The sequence below is a fragment of the Corticium candelabrum genome, chromosome 12 (genome assembly GCF_963422355.1).
Source record: "Corticium candelabrum chromosome 12, ooCorCand1.1, whole genome shotgun sequence".
NCBI classification, from domain to species: domain Eukaryota; kingdom Metazoa; phylum Porifera; class Homoscleromorpha; order Homosclerophorida; family Plakinidae; genus Corticium; species Corticium candelabrum.
In genome coordinates, this window is record NC_085096.1 from 7,177,459 (window position 1) to 7,200,218 (window position 22,760).

The 22,760-nt window shown below is 40.6% G+C and overlaps 1 protein-coding gene across 2 annotated transcripts in view; it reads left to right on the forward strand.

Moving 5' to 3' along the window:
• Window positions 1–22,286, forward strand: part of LOC134187522 (protein O-mannosyl-transferase TMTC2-like) — a 26,694-nt gene extending 4,408 nt beyond the window's left edge. For both annotated transcript variants that reach the window (XM_062655656.1, XM_062655657.1), the window contains exons 3-15: window positions 1–13; window positions 2,224–2,318; window positions 8,960–8,988; window positions 9,045–9,159; window positions 10,235–10,320; window positions 10,392–10,453; window positions 12,259–12,325; window positions 12,402–12,457; window positions 14,888–15,088; window positions 15,142–15,223; window positions 15,281–15,395; window positions 15,454–15,517; window positions 22,016–22,286. The exon at window positions 1–13 is cut by the window's left edge and continues 638 nt beyond it. In XM_062655656.1, coding sequence (XP_062511640.1) covers window positions 1–13; window positions 2,224–2,318; window positions 8,960–8,988; window positions 9,045–9,159; window positions 10,235–10,320; window positions 10,392–10,453; window positions 12,259–12,325; window positions 12,402–12,457; window positions 14,888–15,088; window positions 15,142–15,223; window positions 15,281–15,395; window positions 15,454–15,517; window positions 22,016–22,183 — 1,153 coding nt within the window. In that variant the 3' untranslated portion in view covers window positions 22,184–22,286. The remainder of the gene's footprint in view (window positions 14–2,223; window positions 2,319–8,959; window positions 8,989–9,044; window positions 9,160–10,234; window positions 10,321–10,391; window positions 10,454–12,258; window positions 12,326–12,401; window positions 12,458–14,887; window positions 15,089–15,141; window positions 15,224–15,280; window positions 15,396–15,453; window positions 15,518–22,015) is intronic.
• Window positions 22,287–22,760: the final 474 nt, after the last annotated feature.

Below are 22,760 nucleotides of genomic sequence, written 5' to 3' on the forward strand. Positions count from 1 at the left end.
GGCTATGAGAAAGGTAGGCACCTTGTTGAAGTCTCTTTAAAGAAGAAAATATGTAGATGACCTGTCTTTAGTTTCCATACGTTTGTGTGTTGGGTTTGCTACTAAAATTGGAGGTGTTTGTATAATATGTATAAGTTTGATAGCCTGCTAGACCGGATCACCCACGAGGCTAAAATTTGGGGTACCAGGCGTAACTCGGCATGGGTAAGAACATAGGCAGGATGGCGTCAGCATGCCGCTTCAGTTGGGTCCCCTTTTGGGGGTGCAATGTAGAGCGACATAGTGCTGTTCGTCGTTCAGGTTAGAGACTGAATGCCCCTCATAGACTCTATTTGAAGGAAGTTCTGTTACGTGAGCTTAATCTCATAGGATAGTTTTGTTTTCTCATGAGTATGCAATGCTCACTTTCAATATTCATGATTGTTCACATGCTATTGTTACATCACAATGCTATAGCTATCTAGCAGTCCCATCAGACTGGGTTATCTGAGCAAGCTGTAGTTGATTTTGCTTATACATCAAACTACGTCCAAAAGCAAGGAGATAGAGTTCTGAAAAGATATTCAGTGCATTGGTTGGAAACATGCTGAGTATATTTTAAAATATTTCAAGAGGAAATTTCTCTGAAACAATGCATTGGATCTCTACCAAATTTAAACTGCCCGTTCCTTACCCTCGGCCGGTATGCACGGAGCGTGTCGTTTATTGCCGGTTACTCCCAACAAACAAATCCTCTGCTACACCGGTGACGTAGAAAAAGACGAGATATTTTTAGTAGGATATTCAGGTCTATAAAATACGCCTACCTTTGATTTGCCCAAGTACACGCGAGTAGCTGCCACATTTGAGGCACCTGCTCCCTGCAACAGCAGCGTCTTTCGAAGTGACGGCTTCCGATATGAACAATGGGACTGTCAAAATGGCTCCGAGAAGACTCACTGAAGAGATATGTCGCTACATTTGCACCGAATACAATTTACACGGTTCCAGCACAGAGTGCTAAATCATGTCTGTGTGTCAAGCTACTGTATCCTTAGGGTGAGTAAGAATCTGCATGTGACTTTCAAGTTTCTACTGCCAGGATATATTTCTGAAAGGAAAAGTCACTGGAAATTTTTGGGAACATGACATTCGGTTGCATTTTCATTTGTCTTCAACGGGATATTAACTAATTAGCACATTCCAGGTCTTTCGAATACACGCACACACCAGTCATTTGCACCGAATCCACATGTTTTGTGAACCGAGCGCTACATGGGGAGTGTGTCGATTTCCATAACAATTGCACAGGATGTGTCTACACACGCTCAGACTGAGTCTTCCGTCAAATCACTGCAGTATTCTGCCGGTATGAAGGACTTGTCATGCATCTACCATATTTCTGCAAATAATGCCCCATGCTCAAATTGTGGCCCATGCTCGATTAGTGCCCCTCTGGGGTAGTATTCAAACCCTGTTACTGTATATATGCATGCCCATCAATGTGTACGGCTGTGATGAAATGAAACCCAGATAGAACCACTGAGTGACAATGAAGATTCAGCATATGCAACAAACCAGGCATATGACTCAATTGATAGCGAGAGTAGCCAGGGGGTAACAGTTATAGATTAGTTTGTTTGTGTAGTGTGATGGTATGCAAGGGAACAATGCAACAGTTTCTATGCTTGCAAAATATTAATGCCCCATGCTCAAATAATGCCCTCATGTTTCAGAACGATGAAAAATAGTACCTCAGGGCACTATTCACGGGAATACGGTACATAAAAGTGAATGAGAGGAGTGTTTTCTGAACATGGAAGTTGTCTGTCAATAAATCAGAAAAGCGTGACGATTGTATAGAAGCTAGTTTGTATCATAGGAAACAGTTGTATAACTATGTTTGTTTCAAATGTTTTAAATTGTCTATAAACGTTTAACAGTGTTCTGTTGGCACATTTGTTTGCTAGTTAGTGTGCTTAATTCGTGAATGTGTTTGGTATGGTTTGTAGAGCTAGGAACAGTGTGTATGGAGATGTAAAATTTGTGAAATATGTACATTTTTCACTCTTGCACTTTGACTTTTATTTGAATTCCTATTCACATGTGTCTAGTGTTTTGAGGTGTGAATGTGCAGGTGTCAGTTTCTTTTAATTATGATGTTTGTATTGTTATATAGTATGCAAAAACATTGCATTAATTAATTAATACTATAGCAATAACTTTATTTTTGGTGTGCTGCAGGTGATATTAATGGGTGTTTTGTCCGTCTTGCTGTTGTTTATCATGAGGACAGTACGCCGTAATGAAGACTGGCAGAATGAAGAAAGCCTATACAGGTTGTGTGTGTGTGTGTGTGTGTGTGTGTGTGTGTGTGTGTGTGTGTGTGTGTGTGTGTGTGTGTGTGTGTGTGTGTGTGTGCTTGTGCAGCAGCTGGTAGTGAGTTTTGTTGATTGCTTTGCATGACTGTTTAGCATAATTGTTTGTATTTTTGTACCCAAACTAGTTTTTTATGTAAGAATATTGAAGGTTTGTTGTCATACACATTAATTAAGATGTATATTGAATAAGTAGTTCAAAGTTGTGAAATTTTCATATTTGGAGAGAATGACAGTATTAAATATTTGTAGACACAGCTAGATTTATGCTGTTTAGATGTTGTAACTACCTCGCTTGACCTGAAATTTAAGACAAGAAGTACAATACCTGTTTGGTTTACCATGTCAATCAGTGATTTTTCTAATCAAATTTATGGCTTTAAAGTTTAAGCAAGTTGCCTCCTTGTATCATCGGTTGCTTTCAATACTTGTCAGGGTGAGTGTTATGGGATTAGACTTGGTGCTAGTCCTTAATTCCTCTGTGGTAAGTTCACTATATATCACTAGTTCTTACGTGTGCTTGAAACGTGTAACTTTGCACTGTTGGTGCTGTCCATGGGACGAAGATGCATAAGTCTAATAATAGTGCGGTTTTGTTAGCAAGGCTTAGTAATAACATGACATATGACTTTTGACCGTACCAAAATCATTAAACTATGATGGAAATACTTTTTTGTGCTTTTGCTAAGTTTAACACCAGGAATAGACATTAGTGAAGTATTGGTACTATAAGAATAAAAGCAAGGTAAATGGTACATGTAATAAATTTCAAGGCTAGGGACAGGTCTCCTGATTGTATTTAGTGGCGCTTTGAGTGCCCCCTTTGGTGGCACTATTCTCGCTCAATTTAAAACTTTTCTAGAACACTGGCTAACTGGATTTGTAATTTCATATAGCATTCAATATACACACTTGATGATTTTGTGGTGATGTGATGAACTGTTTTGGCTAAGCGGCATTTACCATATGTTTATGAGTAGTGTTGTCTATATGAAGCGATTCTGTATTTCTTCATTTGAGTGTCTCACCGCTTTAACATTTATGTTCAGCTATGACCCATAAGAAAAGGGACTTTGTAAGAGTCACGAGACGTGGCGAGTAGCGTACTCTAAATGTATAGGGCTGAACCAACTTCCAGTCTGGGGACTATGTGGCTGGCTGACTATGTCTGTCACACTGCAGGATGTGCCATGCCTCCATTTGTGGGGCCCAATCACGGAGCAGTATTACCTTTATGTTGTACGCGACAACCAGAGACAATGGGCGAACAGCCAATCGTATGCACGAAACTTTCATGAGAGAGTTTTCTTATCTGAACAGTGCAATTCATAACTGCAATTGCCAGATCTTGTCGAAAATAGACAACAGCAATCACCTGGCTGCGAAATTGAGTGCTTTCTTGGTTTTATGACATTTATACAGGAATCTAACATTACGTAACCATGAGTGATTTTATGTCCCATATACGATAACTCTACTTCGACGACTACAGACTATTTACCAACTTTGTGGTCATGTGAAACGGCAGTCGCCATGTCAATCTTAAGATAAATCTTGCAGGTAGCACATTCAGAAAGAAAATAGCGTGTAGACTAGATTTGGAATTCTTCGTGACAATTACGTAAACTTTTACACCGGCGTAGGAAGCAGGGGAGGGGACTGGGGGGCTGAAGACCCCCAGTGTAGAAATTTATATTTCCTGTGCCGGCGACTTTTGCAAATCCTTTTACTGTCTGGCAAGCTGATGACATCCACACTACAGCCCCTCTCATGAACATCTTCCTATGCCACTGCCCTTCCTCGTGAACATCTTCCTACGCCACTGCCCTATCCTACGTGGTGTTCAGGACTTTGAAGGCTCATAACTGTGGAAGCTACGGTGTAAACACCGCTTTAATTACTAGTTTACTAGTTTCAGCTATGAGCCATAAGAAATGGGACTTTGTAAAGTCACAAGACCTGATTGACGAGTAATGTAAACGTATAGAGCTGAACCGACTTTTGGTCTGCGGACGTAGGTTGCTGACTTTGTCTCTGTCGTGCTGCAGGAATGTGCCACACCTCCATTGTGTGGTCCAATACAGAGCAGCATTTCTTATATGTCGTATGTGGCAACCAGCTACAATGGACAAACAGTCAATCAGATGTGTGAAACATTTGTGAAAGAGTTACAAAAACAGTGTAATTCATGTTTGCCATTGCCAGGTCTTGTTAGAAATAAGCAACTGAACTTGCCTGTCTACAACTGCAAACGCGAAATCTATTGCTTTCTTGGTTTACGACTTTATGCGAGAATCTAACATTACGTAACCATGAGTGATTTGTGTGTCTCGTATGCGATAACTCTTGCTACTGTACTTTGATGACTAGAAACTATTTATTGACTTTGTGGTCACACAAAACGATAGTTGCTATGTAGATTTTAGATAGATTTTACAAGTACTATAGCGCGTTTAGAAAGAGAATAACATTTAATTTTGTGATTCTTTGCGGCAATTCTAATGTGGTTTTGTATGGCTCATTGCAAGCCTGTAGGAAGCATTTCAAAAGTGGTCTGGCCTAACGCGTGCTAAAAGGGTGTGGTCCAAAGATAATGCACCAAAAGAGCAGTCGTCCAGCATACAATATTATCTAGTGTATTGCACAAAGGGTTCTTCAAATTCTCGATTACCAGCAATTGTAATACGCGTATACGTAACTACGCAGTACGACCTGCATTAGCTAGATAGCAATTAATATATTAGGTCAAGATGCTCTAATGTCTATACCAAAATTAGAGACAATGTGGGAATTGTGGTGAAGTGTTTAGATGCTTAGGAAGTGCTTAGAGGAGGGGTCGCTAATAGCCTTTGATGACTTATTGCTATAGCTAAGCCATAGCTATAGGGAATCATTATATGTAGGCAGAGAAGACGATTCAAGTTCAGACAGTGAAGAGATCCATGTCTGTGAAGGAAATGGCGATAATGTTGACTCTGACTGAAGCTAATTACTTCATCACGTGAGCGGTATGCTTTGAAGCCTAGGTGGTTTTTTGTGGATGCTCTTTAACTTAAATTGAAGGCGGTCACTACTCATGTGTCTAGACAGGAAATGGCTATTATTAATGTAAGAAAAGGCCAATGACAACTCATATCTAGCTAATCGTCATCGCCTTGGCACGAACTTTGTATTAGTGTTGAAATCAACTCTTTAGGACATCGGATAGCTGAGATCCGGGAATTTTCCAACGTTGTCTCTAATTTTGGTATGGACTTTAGTTTACTTTTGTTTGACTGTAAATATATTAGTTATTTAGTCACCTATAATTTCAACAGAAAGTTTCAGCCATTAATCGTCGACTGTTCCAAATACAGTTTTTGAAAGATGGTTTGACCTAAACATGCCCACAGTACCGGTTTCTACGGCCCTGAAATAGGTCACTTGTGAAAGTTTACTCTAGAAAAAGTGGTCCGGCCATGTTTGGACCAGCCGGACCAGCTCCTATGGCCCTGCAAAGCTGTGAAAGTGCTGGTGTGAACACAGCTTTACTAGTTCTACTTCTAAGCATTCTTTCGAAGGTGGTGCTTATTATTGGATGTACTGCACGTGTGAATGGCCAAATGGTATCAATAATAATGGCCAACCAGATTTTCTAGCCTCTTTGTTTCAATTCTTGCACATTTCTGTCATTTTCATTGTACTGTTCTTTTTCAAGCAACTTGATTCTTGTGTACATCTGCATAAGATACTATGCCAATTAAGCTTGAAGGAAGATGTCTATAATTTTTAAGTCTTCTTATAAGTTGTATTATATACATGTACATTCTGACACCCTTTTAAAGGTGCAACATATAATAAATTTGCTTGCCAGTACCTTGCAGCGGTTAGCTGGCACTCTTTTGAAGGGCAGTGCTTGAACGATGAAATATGGTATGTTAGTATGTGGTTACAAAAGAGAAACAGGGAGAGATTTTTAACCTATTGCTGAACATACCATATTTGTGTCTATGGATGTAGTTTTTGTAAATCTGTAGTTTCTCATTTCTCAAATTAGTGTAAATTCTACTGTTAGGGAGGATAGTGCATCTGTCTGTCAAATATGCTTGTTGCAGGGTAGCCATATGTACAGTTATCTGCGTGTTATGCGAGCTTACTCCTCGTAACTTGTCGTGTTGTGGAGTTGCATTGTTTCATTACTGTATGATGTTATAAACTTTGCTTTTCAACAGCTGGTTAATGTGGAGTTGGGTATTATACGGGACATGTGGTTTTTGCTGGTAGTTGATTGACTGAGTTCTTTGAGTTAACAAGATTATTGAGTTAACAAGATTATTGAGTTGTCACAGATTGGCACTGTGAACAGATGACACACGAAGCTAAAACTCCACTAGGCTACAAGGCTTTTGACAGGCTACAAAAGTCTATTGGATTATTCAGGGACCAAGACAGTGAAGATCCTCTACGTAGATTTGACAGCTGGTAGACACATTCTTTCCAATTCTTTGGAGATTTAGCGAAGACTGACCACCGCATTACAGAAGAAGTAGAACAGAATCTAATCATCAAATGCATAGACAAAGATTTACGTCTGCGGCTTGAGAATTCCGTCTTATCGAAACAGATTAAACATATGAGGTTGCCTGAGCTTGTTGAGCACACACGCAGCTTCTTTAGACAGACATACAATACAATCGTGGATCGGGTATGTCTTCACAGACATCTTCAACAGACTGGTGAGACTGTTCATCTATATCTAGATGCATTGAAACGAATAGCTGCAAATTGTTGTTTTGCTCCGGCAGAATATCATAGTAGAGTTAGAGATATTTTTGTTGCTGGTTTGCGCAATGATGAAATGTTGCAGAAGTTCTATGAAAGGGATAATCTTTTGACGACACCTCTAGAACAGGTACTGGCTTTCGCTAGAATGTTGGAGAGTGCCATGGATAGTGTTGCAGCAACACAAGATACTTCTGCGTCAGTGAATTTGGAGACCATCCAAAATATCAGGAAAACAAGGCATCAACCAAGGCAAGCAAAGGAAGATCGAGTTTATGTTAGAGATACTAATGAGAATGATCAGCAACGACGTGTGGGTGCATGCTACATTTGTGGAGACAGAAAGCATTACCAACTAGTATGTTCTTTGAGAAAACACCGAGATTTACTATTTTGTTCAAATTGTAAAAACAGTGGTCATGTGGAACTTGCTTGCAGATCTAAAACTCCAGATCGGCAAATAGTTGAAACAGGCAAGAACAAAAGCAAGGCATATTGCTTTGACCAAGCTGTGTGATGATAGTGCTTCAGATTCAAGCACTACTGATCCAAGTATAGAGTCAATCTGCAAGGACGTTTGCAAGATAGATGAAGTTTGCTCGGAAAGCAATAAAATATTGGTGCATGTGTCAATAGATGGTAAAACAATTCAATTTTGTATAGACACACGAGCAGACGTATCTTTACTAAATGCTCAGTTTTGGGAGTCCTAAATTGTCGGCTTCTCAAGGAAGACTTCGAAATGCATCGGGAAAAGTTATGACATTTAAAGGAATTTGTGCCAAAACACTGCAATTTTGAAACTCGTTAGCTGATATTCAGTTTTATGTCAAGGAAGGAGTGGGAACCAATCTACTTGGGATGGATTGGATAAGGAAAGTTGGACTTGCAAATCGTCACCGACAATGGCCCTCAGTTTGTGGCAAAAGAGTTCAAAGATTTCTGTAATCAGCAAGGAATCTTTCACAGTTTAGCACCTCCTTACCACCCTAAAAGTAATGGACAAGCAGAAACATTCATTCAGTCGTTTAAGAGAGCAGTCCGAAAAGGATTAGAAACAACAAGAGCGAATCTGCAAGACGTTGTTACTGACTTTCTCATGGTATACAGGAGTACAGGACATGACACTACTGGGGGTCTCCATCCAAACTTCTATTGGGTAGGGAACTTCAATGTTCTCTCGATATGCTAGTGCCAGAATTACCTGCACATCAAGATCAGACTAAGCAGTTACTGAAACGCGAAGTTCAAGAGTGTCAAGAGAGACAAAAGAAACAACATGATCATACGTCTCATGAAAGGAAACCCTTTCAATTAGGAGAAGCTGTTTTTGTTAGACAGCCAGAAAGTAAAGGAAAAGGTTTTGGAAACCAGCAACAATTCTTGAAGTTCTAGGGCAAAGATACTACATGGTCAGGTTTTTCACAGGCACTACTAGAAAAGTATATGTGAACCATTTGTCGAGCAGAATATTGTCTCCAAAAACATGGCATTCCGCCAGCTGATAATGCGATTGCGACCGATTCTGATTCGGATGATGATTCCATCGAGACAGAGAAGTTACCTAGACGTAGCCAGAAAACAACTAAAGGACAACCACCTGAATGTTTAGGCGAGTTGGTATAGAGCTTTACAAATAAGATTGTTTGAGTAGAGTTTAATTTATTTGTTGGGGATGTTGTGGAGTTGGGTATTATACGGGACATGTGGTTTTGCCGGTTGTTGATTGACTGAGTTTTTTGAGTTAGCAAGATTATTGAGTTGTCACAGTTAATAGTAATGGCTAAGCTAGGTTTTTGTTGTCTTTGTTGTCAGAAATTTCATCTTTTTTTCCTGTTTAGATCTGGCATCTCTGTCAATCCAGCTAAAGGTGACTTAGCTTTCATGTTTCATTTTAATATAGTGTACACACAGTTTGTTTCATAGCTTGGGGTAATTTGGCAAACGTTTTGAAAGGCAGTGGGAGGACAGATGAAGCAGAGGCAGCATATCGCAATGCATTGAGTTACAGACCAAATATGGCAGATGCTCATTACAATCTGTATGGGGCATGTACAGTCTGCGTCAAAACTATTGACACATTACGCTTGGTGGCATGGCCATGTGTAGCATGAGCAGAAACGCATCCGTTTCAGGGCACATACATTTTTTAGGTAGAGAGAACTATTGTGTATACTTGTAGATTTACTAGACTTTTGGAATCTCACAAGTGCGCATCAGTAGTTTGTGTCCTCCTTTCATTTTTGATACATGTAGCATTGTCCTCGCTATCGTAGCTCTAGACAAAGGCACATTCGGCTAGAGGTGCGTTCAGTGTATGGCAACAGATCACAAGGCGTGAGCAAGTGCTACTCCGCCTGGATTGTGTCTTCCAGTTCACGTTTTGAGGCCTAGGAAGCTAAACACCCCGCGTGATGACCACCCAGAAGTTTTCTATTTTGTGCAAGATCTGGTGAGCTATCGGACCAATCGAGAAACTGTGGCGCCCAGAGTGTCATTTTTCCAGCTTCACTAGCAGCAGAATTTTAATTCTAAGGCATCGTGTAGCGATACTTACGTCATGAAGTTCTCTTCTGCTGGTGAAATACTGCATGACGACAACTTCCTGGGCTGCAAGCTGATGTGCAAGTTTGCTTGCTGATTTGTTGTTTCTTGTTGCGTCATGTTCACTAATTGAAGTTGTTCGATGGTTTTTGGCTAGTTTTTTGGTCTTCAGTGGGAAGCTCTGCGTTGAAATTCCTTCTCCAGTGTCCAGTCTTTGGAGAATTCAGTAAACAGTAGAGCAAGAAACACGTAAAAGTTGGCAGATCTCAAATGGTTTCCTAGTACTGGAGCGGTATAGTAACAGGCTATCGTGGCGTTGTCTTTCATGACTCATTTCATGATGGATAAGCTCTCTACGCGGATGTGCATACTATGGAATAGCTTTTGTGACTGTTTTTCAGCTGTTTGAGAAAAAAGTGGCGTGGTATCTTAATAAATAGCAAAACTAGAAACTTTCCAAAAATAGTACAAGTAAACTGGAAATGTGTCAATAGTTTTGACGCGGACTACCTAACATATATGTGATGTCTATACTGTTTACTCTATTGGTGTCTTATGTGGTTTATATGTAGAGGAATTTTGCTACAAGAAGGTACCCGTTATCAGGAAGCAATAGTGAGTTACAACAATGCTGTCAAGTTCAGACCAACGCTTGCATGTCAGTAAACAGGAATTGTTTTGTCTTGGTGATGGTGACTGCAGGGCCTGAAACATGGTTTGTTCCTTTAGCTGCTCATCTTAACCTTGGAATAGTGTTGGAAGAGGTAAATGAAAAGAAAGAAGCAGAGAAGGTAAGTGTATTCTTGTACATGTTAATTAAAGTAATTAAATGGTGACTGGTAGAAATGGTTACATGGGTATATTCTTGTCATTTCTTTACTTAATCAAAGCTATATTTTGATTTACAGGCCAGCTGGAAGAATGTATGATATTCACATATTTTTCTTATCATATTTGCATGCATGTGGCAGTCAGATATGAGTCACGTGCACTACACTACACTGATAGCTTGCTGCACTGTGCACTGGCATAGCGTGGTACTCAAATTTGGAGGGGTTGATCATTACAATGCAAAGCCATGCCCCTTTGTCTTTTCTTTCATAGTCTCCATGGACATCGACAATGACTGTGAAAGTGTAATGGGCATGCGCACTTCGTTTGTTACGACGTTTTCGACACTGGCTGCAGCCTTCACCATACTGAAATGCTGATGTGTTCTATGAAACAGATAGTTTAATGTAGTCATTAACACGCTACACTAACATAAGGGTGACTGTTTGATAACTCACATGACACTTCTGCTTGACACGCTTACAAAGTTTGTGGAGGCTACAGTGTCCCCTCTCCCTCCCTGACGCTATGCCAGTGCACTGTGGTACAAGCCTGTCATGGTGACCTTGTACTGCATACTGCAATGGTGTAGGTGGCTTGCTTCAGATATGAAACAGGTGTGGAAAATGGCTAGATCATGGATTGAATGGCTGTTATCGTGGTATAGTGTATTTGTAGCAATAAGGCTATGAATGGTGATCAATTTTGAAGTGAGGTGCTAATGGAGGTTTACCAGTACTTGTACAAATAATATAAGTATAAGATTTGCTTTCTGCATATCTAATTGTAAAGGTTTAGGTTCTTGTAGACAGCTTTGTGACTGTTTCATGAAAGATTAGTTTATTCATTGTGTGTATTCTGATGTGTGCTATTTTAGTACTGGTTATTTTGTTGCTGCTGTAATTTGGTTGGTTTGTTGCTATTACGTTGCTGGGGGATAGATTTGTACTTAGGCTTGCTTTTTGCTAAGCAGTGGAGTAGTCTGTGTAAACAGAAGTTGGATTTTGCACATATTAGTTAGAAAGTTTGCATCAAAGATGTTTAAAGGTACACTCTGTTGTTTAGCGGTACGCCCCCGCAAACTTGATTGCATACTATACGCAATCAAGTTGGAAGGTTGGGCTGAACTACAGGCAAACCTGGATATCAGAGCGTAATCACCGTTACAAATAGGGAAAACGTACGGGAGCAATTTTGCAATCTCGTTGTTGAAGCAGAGTTCGGGTCGCGTGCAAACCAACTTATCATTTGTCCTGAAGTCGAAGGCACCAAATAGGTTATGTTTTACACAAAACCAGGTTTGAACATGTGAGCTCTACATATCAGCGTGAAAACAGAGCGCATACGATGATCATGTGGTAAGCAATAATTAGGTCATGTGATAAGTGCAAGCACACACATGCAGTGCGGTTGCTCCCTTCAGCCTTGCATGCGCATCCATGCCCATTTCATAACCCACGGGCACATTTTCTCAACTTCTCACGAGTGTCTTCTAGCATTTTGATGGTAGCGAGGCTCTTAGCGTTAGTGCACGTTGACGGAATGCTTCTCGTGTGACCATCGTATGCACTCTTGTTGTCAGGCTATTTGCTGCTAATATCTAGTGCTCTCATATCCAGCTTTGCCTGTACTTCAGACCAACCTTCTATCTTGATTGCGTAGCTATGCAATCAAGTTTTGCATGGGCGTAGTGCTAAACGATGGAGTGTACCTTTAAGTGCCAGTGTAGGAGGAGGTAGTGATGTTTTGTGTTCGATTTCTGCAGGTTTTTCGTCATTGCATCACAATTCCTGATGAAGGTCTCAAAGATCCCAAAGCTCATGCCCATGCAGGTATTAGTCAATACCTTTACATCTAATGTCATATGTCATCGAGGATTGTGTGATAATCGCATATTGTTGTTTTTAGTAACTTCTTGTAAGTATAACTTAGGAAGACTTCTTCATCGTCAAGGACGCAATCAGGTGAACACCATAAACATAAGTGTGTGGTGAAAGCAAACAGGCAGTGGTGTTGTCAATTCTTTGTTTTTTACTGGTTGCTAAGTTTAATGCTGTGGTATAAAACAAGTAAACAATATGCTGGTGTAATACTTCATAGCAATACCACTTTATAATGTTTTGATCATGAGAATCAGGCAAGCGGCAATAGCATCGGGTGGGTGATTTTAGCAATTGTGGCGCAAAGCTGTGGAAATGACTTGTATCTGAGGTTGAACATTGTTCAGCTTCTTGTATTGGCTGCAGGCAGTATGTAGCAGGCTTGCACACAACTCTGAAACTGTCTGAGAAGAGGCTGTAATTGCATAATGGCATATTTGGAGGGAGTGTCACTGATTTTCCACAATTCAAAATTCAATTGAATTGTGTCTTGTAGTATTTCAAAGTCATCGTTATGATTTTTGTTTCAGTGTTAAGATTTATCATTTTATGGTCCCGTAAGCATTTTACTCTAGTTGAATGCTGTTTCATATTGCACAACAAAAATATTGTATTGTAAACATAATAGTGTATTATTTTTGTGTATTAAACATAACAATTTCTAACAGTACAGTACTAGCTGGCATAATGTTGTGGGACAAATTACTATTCAGATGTGTGTGTGTGTGTGTGTGTGTGTGTGTGTGTGTGTGTGTGTGTGTGTGTGTGTTTGTGTTGTGTGTGTGTGTGTGTGTGTGTGTGTGTGTGTGTGTGTGTGTGTGTGTGTGTGTGTGTGTGTGTGGTGTTGTAGCTCAATTGGTTAGAGAGTCACCTATGGACTGAGTACATCTGGGACCTTGCAGGGTTGCAAGTTCAAGTCACAGTGATAGCGAACTATGGCATAATTTCCTTAATTAAGCAAGAAGCTTGCACACAATGCTTCTCTTGACTCAGGAGTATAAATGAGTACCTGGTCTTTGACTGGAGTTGTAAGCAGCCATTGGCTATGATGTAACATCAGCTACTGAGGTCCAGGTGAAACTTCGGGTGCTCACATCACAGATGGCTTCACAAGCTTATGCTCCTGTGAGGACCTGACCTGTCTCCAGAAGATTGCTAGCGCAGACCCAGCGTTTTTCTTGAATAACGCACAGCTAGGCATGACCAAGAAATTAGCAACCCCTGATGTTTGCAGTTTTGTTGTTGCTGTTGTTGTTGTTGTTGTGTGTATGTGTGTGTGTGTGTGTGTGTGTGTGTGTGTGTGTGTGTGTGCGTGCGTGCATGTGTGAGTGTGTGTGTGTGTGTGTGTGTGTGTGTGTGTGTGTGTGTGTGTGTGTGTGTGTGTGTGTGTGTGTGTGTGTGTGTGTGTGTTTTACACAATTGCCTCTCTCGACTCAGGAGTATAAATGAGTACCTGGTCTTTGACTGGGGTGGCAAATGCCTCCGACAGCGACAAAGTCCATCAGCCACTGGGGGCCAGGTGGGACTTCGAGTGCCCACACCACAGTTGGCATCACAGTCGGTGCTCTTGCGAGCACCTGGCCAGGCTCCAGGAGATTTCTTAGCACGGCCCATAGTTACTGCTTAGTGCACAGGATCCCAGCCATCTGGCTGGGGGGCATTACCGTTTAACGGCAGCTTCTTCCGTGTGTGTGTGTGTGTGTGTGTGTGTGTGTGTGTGTGTGTGTGTGTGTGTGTGTGTGTGTGTGTGTGTGTGTGTGTGTGTGTGTGTGTGTGTAAAAGCATATCTTTAAAATGGCAAGTTGCAGCTCCACTAAACTGATTTGATAGTTGTAGTGCTTTGAGCGTGCCCAGTTTTATTGCACCACTTACGGGTATAATTCATAAAGAGGTGATCAATCTTTATGATGCCACCTAAACTATCATTCGAATGGAATGCAGAACAGAAACAGTGGAACGACATGCTTGTTTTAAACATTTGCACGGTCATAGATATCTCATTACAGTATGTTTATACCAAATCTTGCCATAGCAGGCACTAGGTAGATCATTGTGCATGTACCCATCAAGTTATATTTTTATTTTTCATGCTCTAAACTGGATCAGCAAATCCAAGCTTCAAGAAATTGATTGGTTTTGTCTTAGAGGGTTTTTTGTTGAATTGAATTTCACCTGACAGTCTGGCCCTTAACTATGCTGGCAACATTGTTGAGTTGTAGTCTTAGTCATAATTTAACTAGAGTACACTGCTCATTCACTGACAAACTATTTTTGCTGAGCCAGTGTCAAGTAAGAAACTGTAGTATTAAGCTTTTACCATTCTCTAAGCTGTCTCTTGTTTAACTCTCAATCCTTATAATAATAATAAGATTGGAGAAATTAGTTTTATATGCTCCGCAACTACATTGTGGATGAAGCAACTGTAATTAGTTATATACAGCTGCCTTAAATCTGCTTTAAAACAAATGAGGTATCACTGTAGTTTTAATTCACAACTGTTGCTGTACATTGTAGGAATCTGTTGACATATACATGTATGCTATCAACAACCTGCCACTGGACTATGCCCCTCAAAGTTTATACAACATGCTGGGTCAAACACTGACTGCAATGAACAGATTTCAAGAAGCAGAAATGTGGTACAACAAGGCACTAGTGTCAAAACCTGACCACATGCCTGCACATCTCACATTAGCAGAATTATATGCCAAAACAGTTAGTGTGAAGTTCTTAGTTTGTAGAAGCGTTGTGTAGTTTGTTGTGTTTAGGATCGTGTTGACTCTGCCAGAAAATTGTTTGAGAAAGCAATTGAATTACAGCCAGCGGCATCTGATCCATATACTCACTACGGTTTCATTTCTTATCACAATATAGCTGTGGCTACAGTCATCTTGCTCTGATTCTTAGGGCACTTTCTGCGTGGATTGGGTGACTTATCAACTGCTGCCACGCAGTTTGGGAAAGCAGCTGACATTGCTCCTGATAATTTTGACATTGTTTTTAATGCAGGAAATATATGCAGGTAAAATCAAACATGGTAGTGAATGGCACAGCATTATGTTATGATTGTTCTTGTTTAGAGAAGCTCAACTGTATGGGGATGCTGAGATGTATTACAGGAAGGCTTTGAAGCTCAATTCCCAGGTACTCATTGTGACAATAAATTATAATAAGCACTATTGTGTTGCTGTAGTCCGGTCAGTGCACTTTCCGGCCATTCAATTTTTTAGTTTAGTTAAAATTGAAAAGTACATCGTGCATTTCAATTTTTGGACCAATTTTCAACAAAAAATTAAAAATTACAAAATTGAAAATTGAGTTACTACATATAACAAAATCACAAATGCAAAATTGAAATGATAGCTGCACTTTCTGGCTAAGTATATTCTATTAGTCTTCAGCAACAGCATCTAGACGTGATAAAGCAATTTGATTGTTGGCACTGTCTTCTTCAAGGTGTACACTTTAGGTGACAATTGACAGACAAACAGCTCAAATAGCTATCACCTACTGCTGATGAAATAGCAGTTAATAACTATGCAATAACCATCTATATGATTCTCTAGCTAGGGAAGCAAATTCTTGTATAGTTGATGTGGCGTGATTCGTCGATTATTGGGAGGGATTGGTTGTAACAGACTTGGGAGTGTATACAAAGCAATTAGGGTTGTGGCACAAGTGTACATAGGAGCAAGCTATCAAAAGATAATAATTAGCACATGATCAACATGGAGAGATTTTCTGTTGAATAAATCGAGCGCCTTGTTCTTGTTGATTAATTAATTGTTACACCTATGGTCAAATCCACCATTTTCTTCAGCAACAATACCTGTACTGTATCCAGAAGATGGTGAGTGCTGAGTTATACAGTTCAATGATCACTGTTGTGCACTTATTGTGTTCAGTAATTTGTGCTAAAACAAGCTAATCAGCTTAGCACTTTAATTAAGGCAAATGCAGGTGAACTGTGCTATGCTTAATTAAGTTAAATCTGTGCCACAATTCTAATTCCTTTGGCGCAAGTTCAGGTGCACCTTTTCTATACCTGCAAGCGTGTTACAAACTGAATCCCTCCACTAGCGCAAGTGTGTACAATCAACAAATTAGAGACGCCACATCAGCTGAACAAAAAATTCACTTTCCTATAGAATCCTAGATCATTACTAGTAACCCCTATTTATCAGCCTGTTACTTGGGATTGTCACCTAGAATGTACACCTTGAAGGAGACAGTGCCAACAATCAAATTGCTATATATCACGTCTAGGTGCTGTCACTGAAGACTAGATAGAATATACTTGGCAGGAAAGTGCAGTTGTCATTTCAATTCTGTATTTTCGATTTTCTTCTATGTAGTAACTCAATTTTCAATTTTGTAATTTTTAAGTTTGGGATAAAAATTGGTCCAAAAATTAAAATGCACGATGTACTTTTTAATTTTTAACCAAACTAAAAAATTGAATGGCCGGAAATTGCACTGACCTAAAGTCTGTCCCAGCATTAAAGTCACAACCGAAAACGGGCAGCTGAGGGGCCACTTTGGAAGATACGGGATTGATACGGGCATCATTGGATAGCTCTTGATTCCCTTTATTCAATTATGGCAACGTGTTGTTCATAGGGTGTATTAGAGAGGAGATACAGCACACTTTGGAAATATAATGAGATAGAGGGTGGAGTTATGTCAATCAACGTTCTCTAAATGCATAGCTTGCCAAATTAGTTTCAACTCTTTAAGATAAAGACTGTAATTGAGACTGAAGTTGATACTCTAATGGACATATAAATTAGCTACCTGCTGTTGCTATGCCCTGTACAATACCAAAGGTCAACAGTTAGTCACTTTCTGTATCGCTAACAGTTTCTTCAGACTCAGAGCTCGAGGTGTCACCATGGCCTACTTCTATTACCATTCGCTCAACTAGGTCGTCCATCAGTCCGTCTACTTCCCAATAGTGCTTCTCCACCTTTTCTCTTACATGTTCCACACAGCCAGCCCATCGATCTGGTGTGACTTCCAGCATTCCTTCTCTGGCAAGTTGCAAAATGTTCTCCATAGTAAAACCACTGATCCCTGTATTCTTTCTAGCTGCATAACCTTTGACTTGTGCCCATGCGAGCTCTATAGGATTTAGTTCACAGTGACCAACAGGGAGACGCAAACAGCTGTGTCCCTTTTCTTGTGCAAAGACGTCTGTTTGGTATACAGAAACAGGATTGGTTGCCCAAATTAAGAAATATAGTTCAGCTTTTAACATCTTCTTTTCATGGCGAATTTTATGCTTTGCAAGCCAGTCTAACATATCCTGTTTTCTGCTTGACTTGGTTGGTATTTTTTCAACAACTGCGTTGTGGTACTTGGCATTATCCAACACAATCACAGATCGAGGTGGACAGTTTGGTAACAGCTTCTCTCTAAACCACTCCATGAAATGTAAAATATTCATTTCGTTGTGATAATCGCCTGAGTCTCTTTTGCCAACAAAAATCAGTTCAGCTCCATCAATCCACCCTTGCTCACAACCTGCATGAAGGATTATGAGTCGTTTTCCTTTACCACTAGGAATCTTGAGGCCACCTTTCCCGTCATAGTCTGTCCAGCATTTTGTCACTGTATGGTGCTGATTTAGCCATGTTTCATCAAGGTAGATAATAGGCCTACCTTCTGATCGAAATCGTTTGATTTCTTTCAGGTATTGGGCTCGTGAGGCCACAATGCGGTGCTGTTCGTATAAACATTTTTTTCTGTTCATAGTTTTATGTCGAAAGCCCATTCTGCTAATGATCCTATGCAAACTTGCCCTTGAATATGGAAACTCCTCTTCTTCTACTAGAGCAGCGTGGAGTAGTGTTAATGTGGGGAAGACTTTGTCAGTGTAGAATTTATGAATTCTTCTCCTGATTACAGCCTCTTGAAAATTGTCTGTGTACTCTCTAACTGGTCCACTGTGTTCTTTTCTCCCTCTCTTCCTTGGACTTTCAATATGTCCCTTATCTTTATGTTCTCTGCAGATTCTGTAGATTGTTCTCTGGTGCATCCCTGTTGCTTCTGCTACTCTCTGGATCGGTTTGTCCAGAAGGATGGGGCCATCCTCCTTTTCTTTCACAAAGAAATCTCTCACGGAAAGCACAATTGACTTTTCTATACTTCTTATATGTCTTCCTGATTGTGTTGCCATTGGAAAATAGATAGAAAATATTCAAACACTAGCAGACCAGAATTAAAACTGAAAGCCAAAACTGACAATGCAGAGAGCGTTGGGTGTAGGCAATGCGTGGGACCTCCAAATGGAATCTCTGGTGACTGCTATAAACTTGTTACGTCACCTGCACTACACAGTCTGTTTCCGGTTTGGATACTGTTATCATTTTGCTTCTGAAAATGCATCTGAGTTCTGATTGACTGCAGACTACTAAGTTAGAACTTGGACTGTAACAGTTATGGGGCTTATTGAGTTCCAACCAGCCGCGTAAAAGAAAATGCGTTGCAATTATTTTTACACAGCTGCAAAGGACAGATGTCCGCTAATTAGGCAGGCCCTCCCAAGTTGCACACCACATAGATCTACTGAAGAACTTCTTGTAGCCAAGCTACTGTAGCTAAAAGATTCGGATGTTGTGGGTACGTACAGGGAACACTTACTTATCTAGTACCTGTGTTAGTTTACCTGGAGGGGATAGTAAACTGAGGCTAACTGGATCTATAATTGATTGTTGCAACAACATTGCATATGGTCCTTACAAGGTGCAGGGTTTCCTCAGCCACTCCCAAGTTACTCCCCCAAACCCATTATGACTTTAATTCTGGGACAGACTTTAGTCCATCCAAGGCTTAACTCTAGACGTAGTGAAGGTTATAGTAGTCGTCTTACTGGAAGTAGCGTACGACCGACCGACTTGACGGAAACAACCATGTAAACAGTTTTGGAATGTATAGTGTGCGTTCACTGGTACAGTGCGGGACAGTATAAATGCCTGCACATGTTAGATCAGGAAAACGCACGTAGTTTGAATTTGTCTAAACGGTCTCGCTTGAAACTTTGCACATTTCTTTACTAATAGTTCATGTATAATATCTCAATGTAAATAAGATATCAAAGTGCGTCTTCATATAGAAGGAATGAAAAGACTCGGCTGCTTACTAAATTTATGTTTTTCTCTACAAAATATGTATAGTTTGCCGAAAGTCGACAATATTGCTCACAGACATTGGTAATATAATGTTCTAACAATCTGCCGTTGTGAATTTCTAAATTTTTATTGTGCACTCGAGATATTAACCAAATGAGGCCCCAAAAGAAGATACACTCTGGAGCCTATCATTTTCTCATTTTGATGCTGCTGATGCTGAAACTTATCTAGAGCATCTAGACGCATTGGACTAAAAAACTTTCAAAAATGTTTTCGAATATTCGTCCATTTAGTTGTTTGGCAACTGTTTATTTGCTTAGGACATTTCTATAACACAACCTATTGATATTGATTGAACACAACTCATAAGTCTAACAGCAAACAATCATCTAGCAGTCAATAAACGCAACAACGCAGCTGCAGCGGCGCTCATGACGGTTTCTGATGTCTCGCTGCCTGTGGACAAACTCAAACAGCAACAACGACAGCATCTTCAGATCGTCAGACGCTAAAGATCTTACCCACTTATCCAAACTATCCTAAACGTAGCTGTCCGAGAAAGAATCTGAGCTCTGATTGAGACTGTCAGGAGCTGAGAAGCCGCTATCTAGAGATGGAGCTGTCGCCGTCGAGTTCCTGAAAGGGGCCCCTCTCCTGATGATGTTTTCATCCTCTTCCGTTTTGCTGCCATGGCTAGCATTCGAGATTGAACCTACTTCTTACTCCAACGCGTGGAGTCCATGGCAATAGCAGAGACGGGAGTGGCGGGTTTAGCGTAACTACAGCGTTGTCAGGCCATTGTCCAATCACCAAACAGCCACAGCCATACAATAGTCAATCATTAAACAGAACGCTAATTTTGTTATTCTGTTAGCTACGACCACGTGGCATACACCATTAGATAGCTCGCGCTACAGTGATTGCGCACATATGTGGGATGGGCCGAAAATATGCAGGACGAAGTTGCTAGCACACGTTAAAGTTGCGGGCATTTATGCTGTCCCTCACTGTAGTGCTCGTGTAATCTAGACATATGGTTGTTGGAGCTTGTCCTTTATTCTAGGCGGAGTTACGCAGAACATTCCAATTTTGATTAGTGATCATGACTTTCGAGTGTACGTGTACCTTCAAGGTTATAGCGAACGGAGACTAGCGAACAGAGAGAGTAAGTGAACCTGCGACAAACCGCCGCACCAAAGTGATTTACCGTGTGATGATAAGACTGTCTGTCACAAGTGTTGGGATGCTTGGGTCTAGTGTGACTCATCCATCTCTATAGACAAGCGTTGGGATGCTTGTGTCTAGTGACATGCACGTTGTGTTAATTTGTGCATGCTTGCAAGTATATATGTGCTTGGCAGTACACGCCTGTAGGAAGTATTTTGAGAATGGTCTGGTCTAGTGTATGTTTATGAGGGCGTGGTCAAAGGATAGCGCGTTAAGAGGGTGTGGTTATGGTCAAACCAGTACAGTGGAAATGCTCTTTTGACAGTGGTCTTCTTGCCGAAGTCTGCAATATCTGGGTTGGTGTGGTTGGTCTTTGACTGAGTGTAAGACGACTGTCGAATAACTTCTGTCTGACATGATCACCTGATCTGAGCAGAGTGTGATGCTGCTAGCTTAAGTAATTTATATTAATAGGCAGAGCGCCATGGACGCCGAGGGAGGTAGAGACAGCGACGTGGCAACGCAATGACCTTCCACTCCACACTTTCAAGGCAGCGAAAATAGAAAACTTAGTCAATATTATATAATCTGCTTTGGGCAAACTACGTAATGTGTCGTCTGCCTTTCCATGATGGGCAAGTGGGGTCTTTACTCCCATCTGGGCATCCACCAATTCGGCAGGTGAGCACAGCAGGGTACATGTTTCTGTGTAGTCCACACGACGATCAATGGCTAGCCAATTCGATATAGATTGCAGGCATTACGGTGACCGCGAACTCGGTACAGCACGCCTAGTGGATATCAGTGACCACCAGGAAAGTGCTGAACATCATCGTCAACGGACCGTTTGTCAAACCACAGAAACTCCCCACCGACTGAAACGAGTCATAGTCTCATGGGCAAAGCTAGAGACATGAGAAGAGAGACAGACAAGTTTCATAATTTACTGTCGAAATATGGTCCAGCCAAAACCGTACCGACCGGACCAGTTCCTACGGCCCTGCAGTACGGGTACAGCAACTGTTTGGTGTTGTTAACCTTAGGCATTGTTGCGATTGGAATACGTACTTGTGCCTTGTTGTTGAGGCTAAAATAAATCTTTGGGTGTTCTAGGAACACACACATAGGTAAGTTTCCTGCTTTGCAGTGCGTTTGGAAGCACGTAGCTAATTCTACTGTACAACCAAAGTACCCAGAACTGGAAAGGGGTCAATTTCTCGGCGCTTAGGGTTCAGCAGTGTAGTGCTCTCTTTCATTAATACAGTACCATGGACTAACAATCTTTCCTTCAGTGTTTTAAGTTAATGTAATTTGTACTACATGTAAGCTGCAATTTTGTTTACAGAGTGCAGGAGTGAACATGAATTTGGGTGCTTTGCTACACCTTTTGAAAAGATATGAAGAAGCAGAGACTTACTACAATGCAGCACTAAAGCTACAGCCTGGAGACACCCTCACAATAGACAACTTGAGAAAACTGAAACAAGTTATGCAAAAGCAATCAGTTAGTTGACACATTTGTATCATAGTCAGCAGTATTGTACTTGAGTATTTTGTTAATGGCTGGACAGAATTGGTCAAAAATTAAAATATTAGAGTGCTAGCTTTTTCATATATTTGCTGTGCAAGCTTAATCTGTAAAGACATTGGTTGTCATTTTTCATTATATATGTGTCATGGACAAAGCTTGGATATGGACAAACCGTGAGTGTCTAGGTTTTCCAGGTAATTTGAGAGTTAGCATTTAGGATTAGGATTAGGATTAGTGAACACGTGCCTAGATTTGAAAGACATTTAATAACAGCTATGCAGACTCCTGCTATTTTAGGTACCTGCAAGCATTTAGCATTTAGTAGATGCATGACCATGTAAGATGCATGACCGTATAAGATGCATGACCATCCAGTAGGTTATATTCGAACCCAATTTGGTTCCATTATCTTGCTGTTATGTTACTGGAACCACAGTTCTTCCCGCACTGCACGTTAATTGGAGGCTACTGGATGTGGAATTGACATTCTTTTTGTGATGATCACGTTTTGCATGGTAGAGGTGGTCCATGCACTTTTGTCAATATGATTGGTACTGGT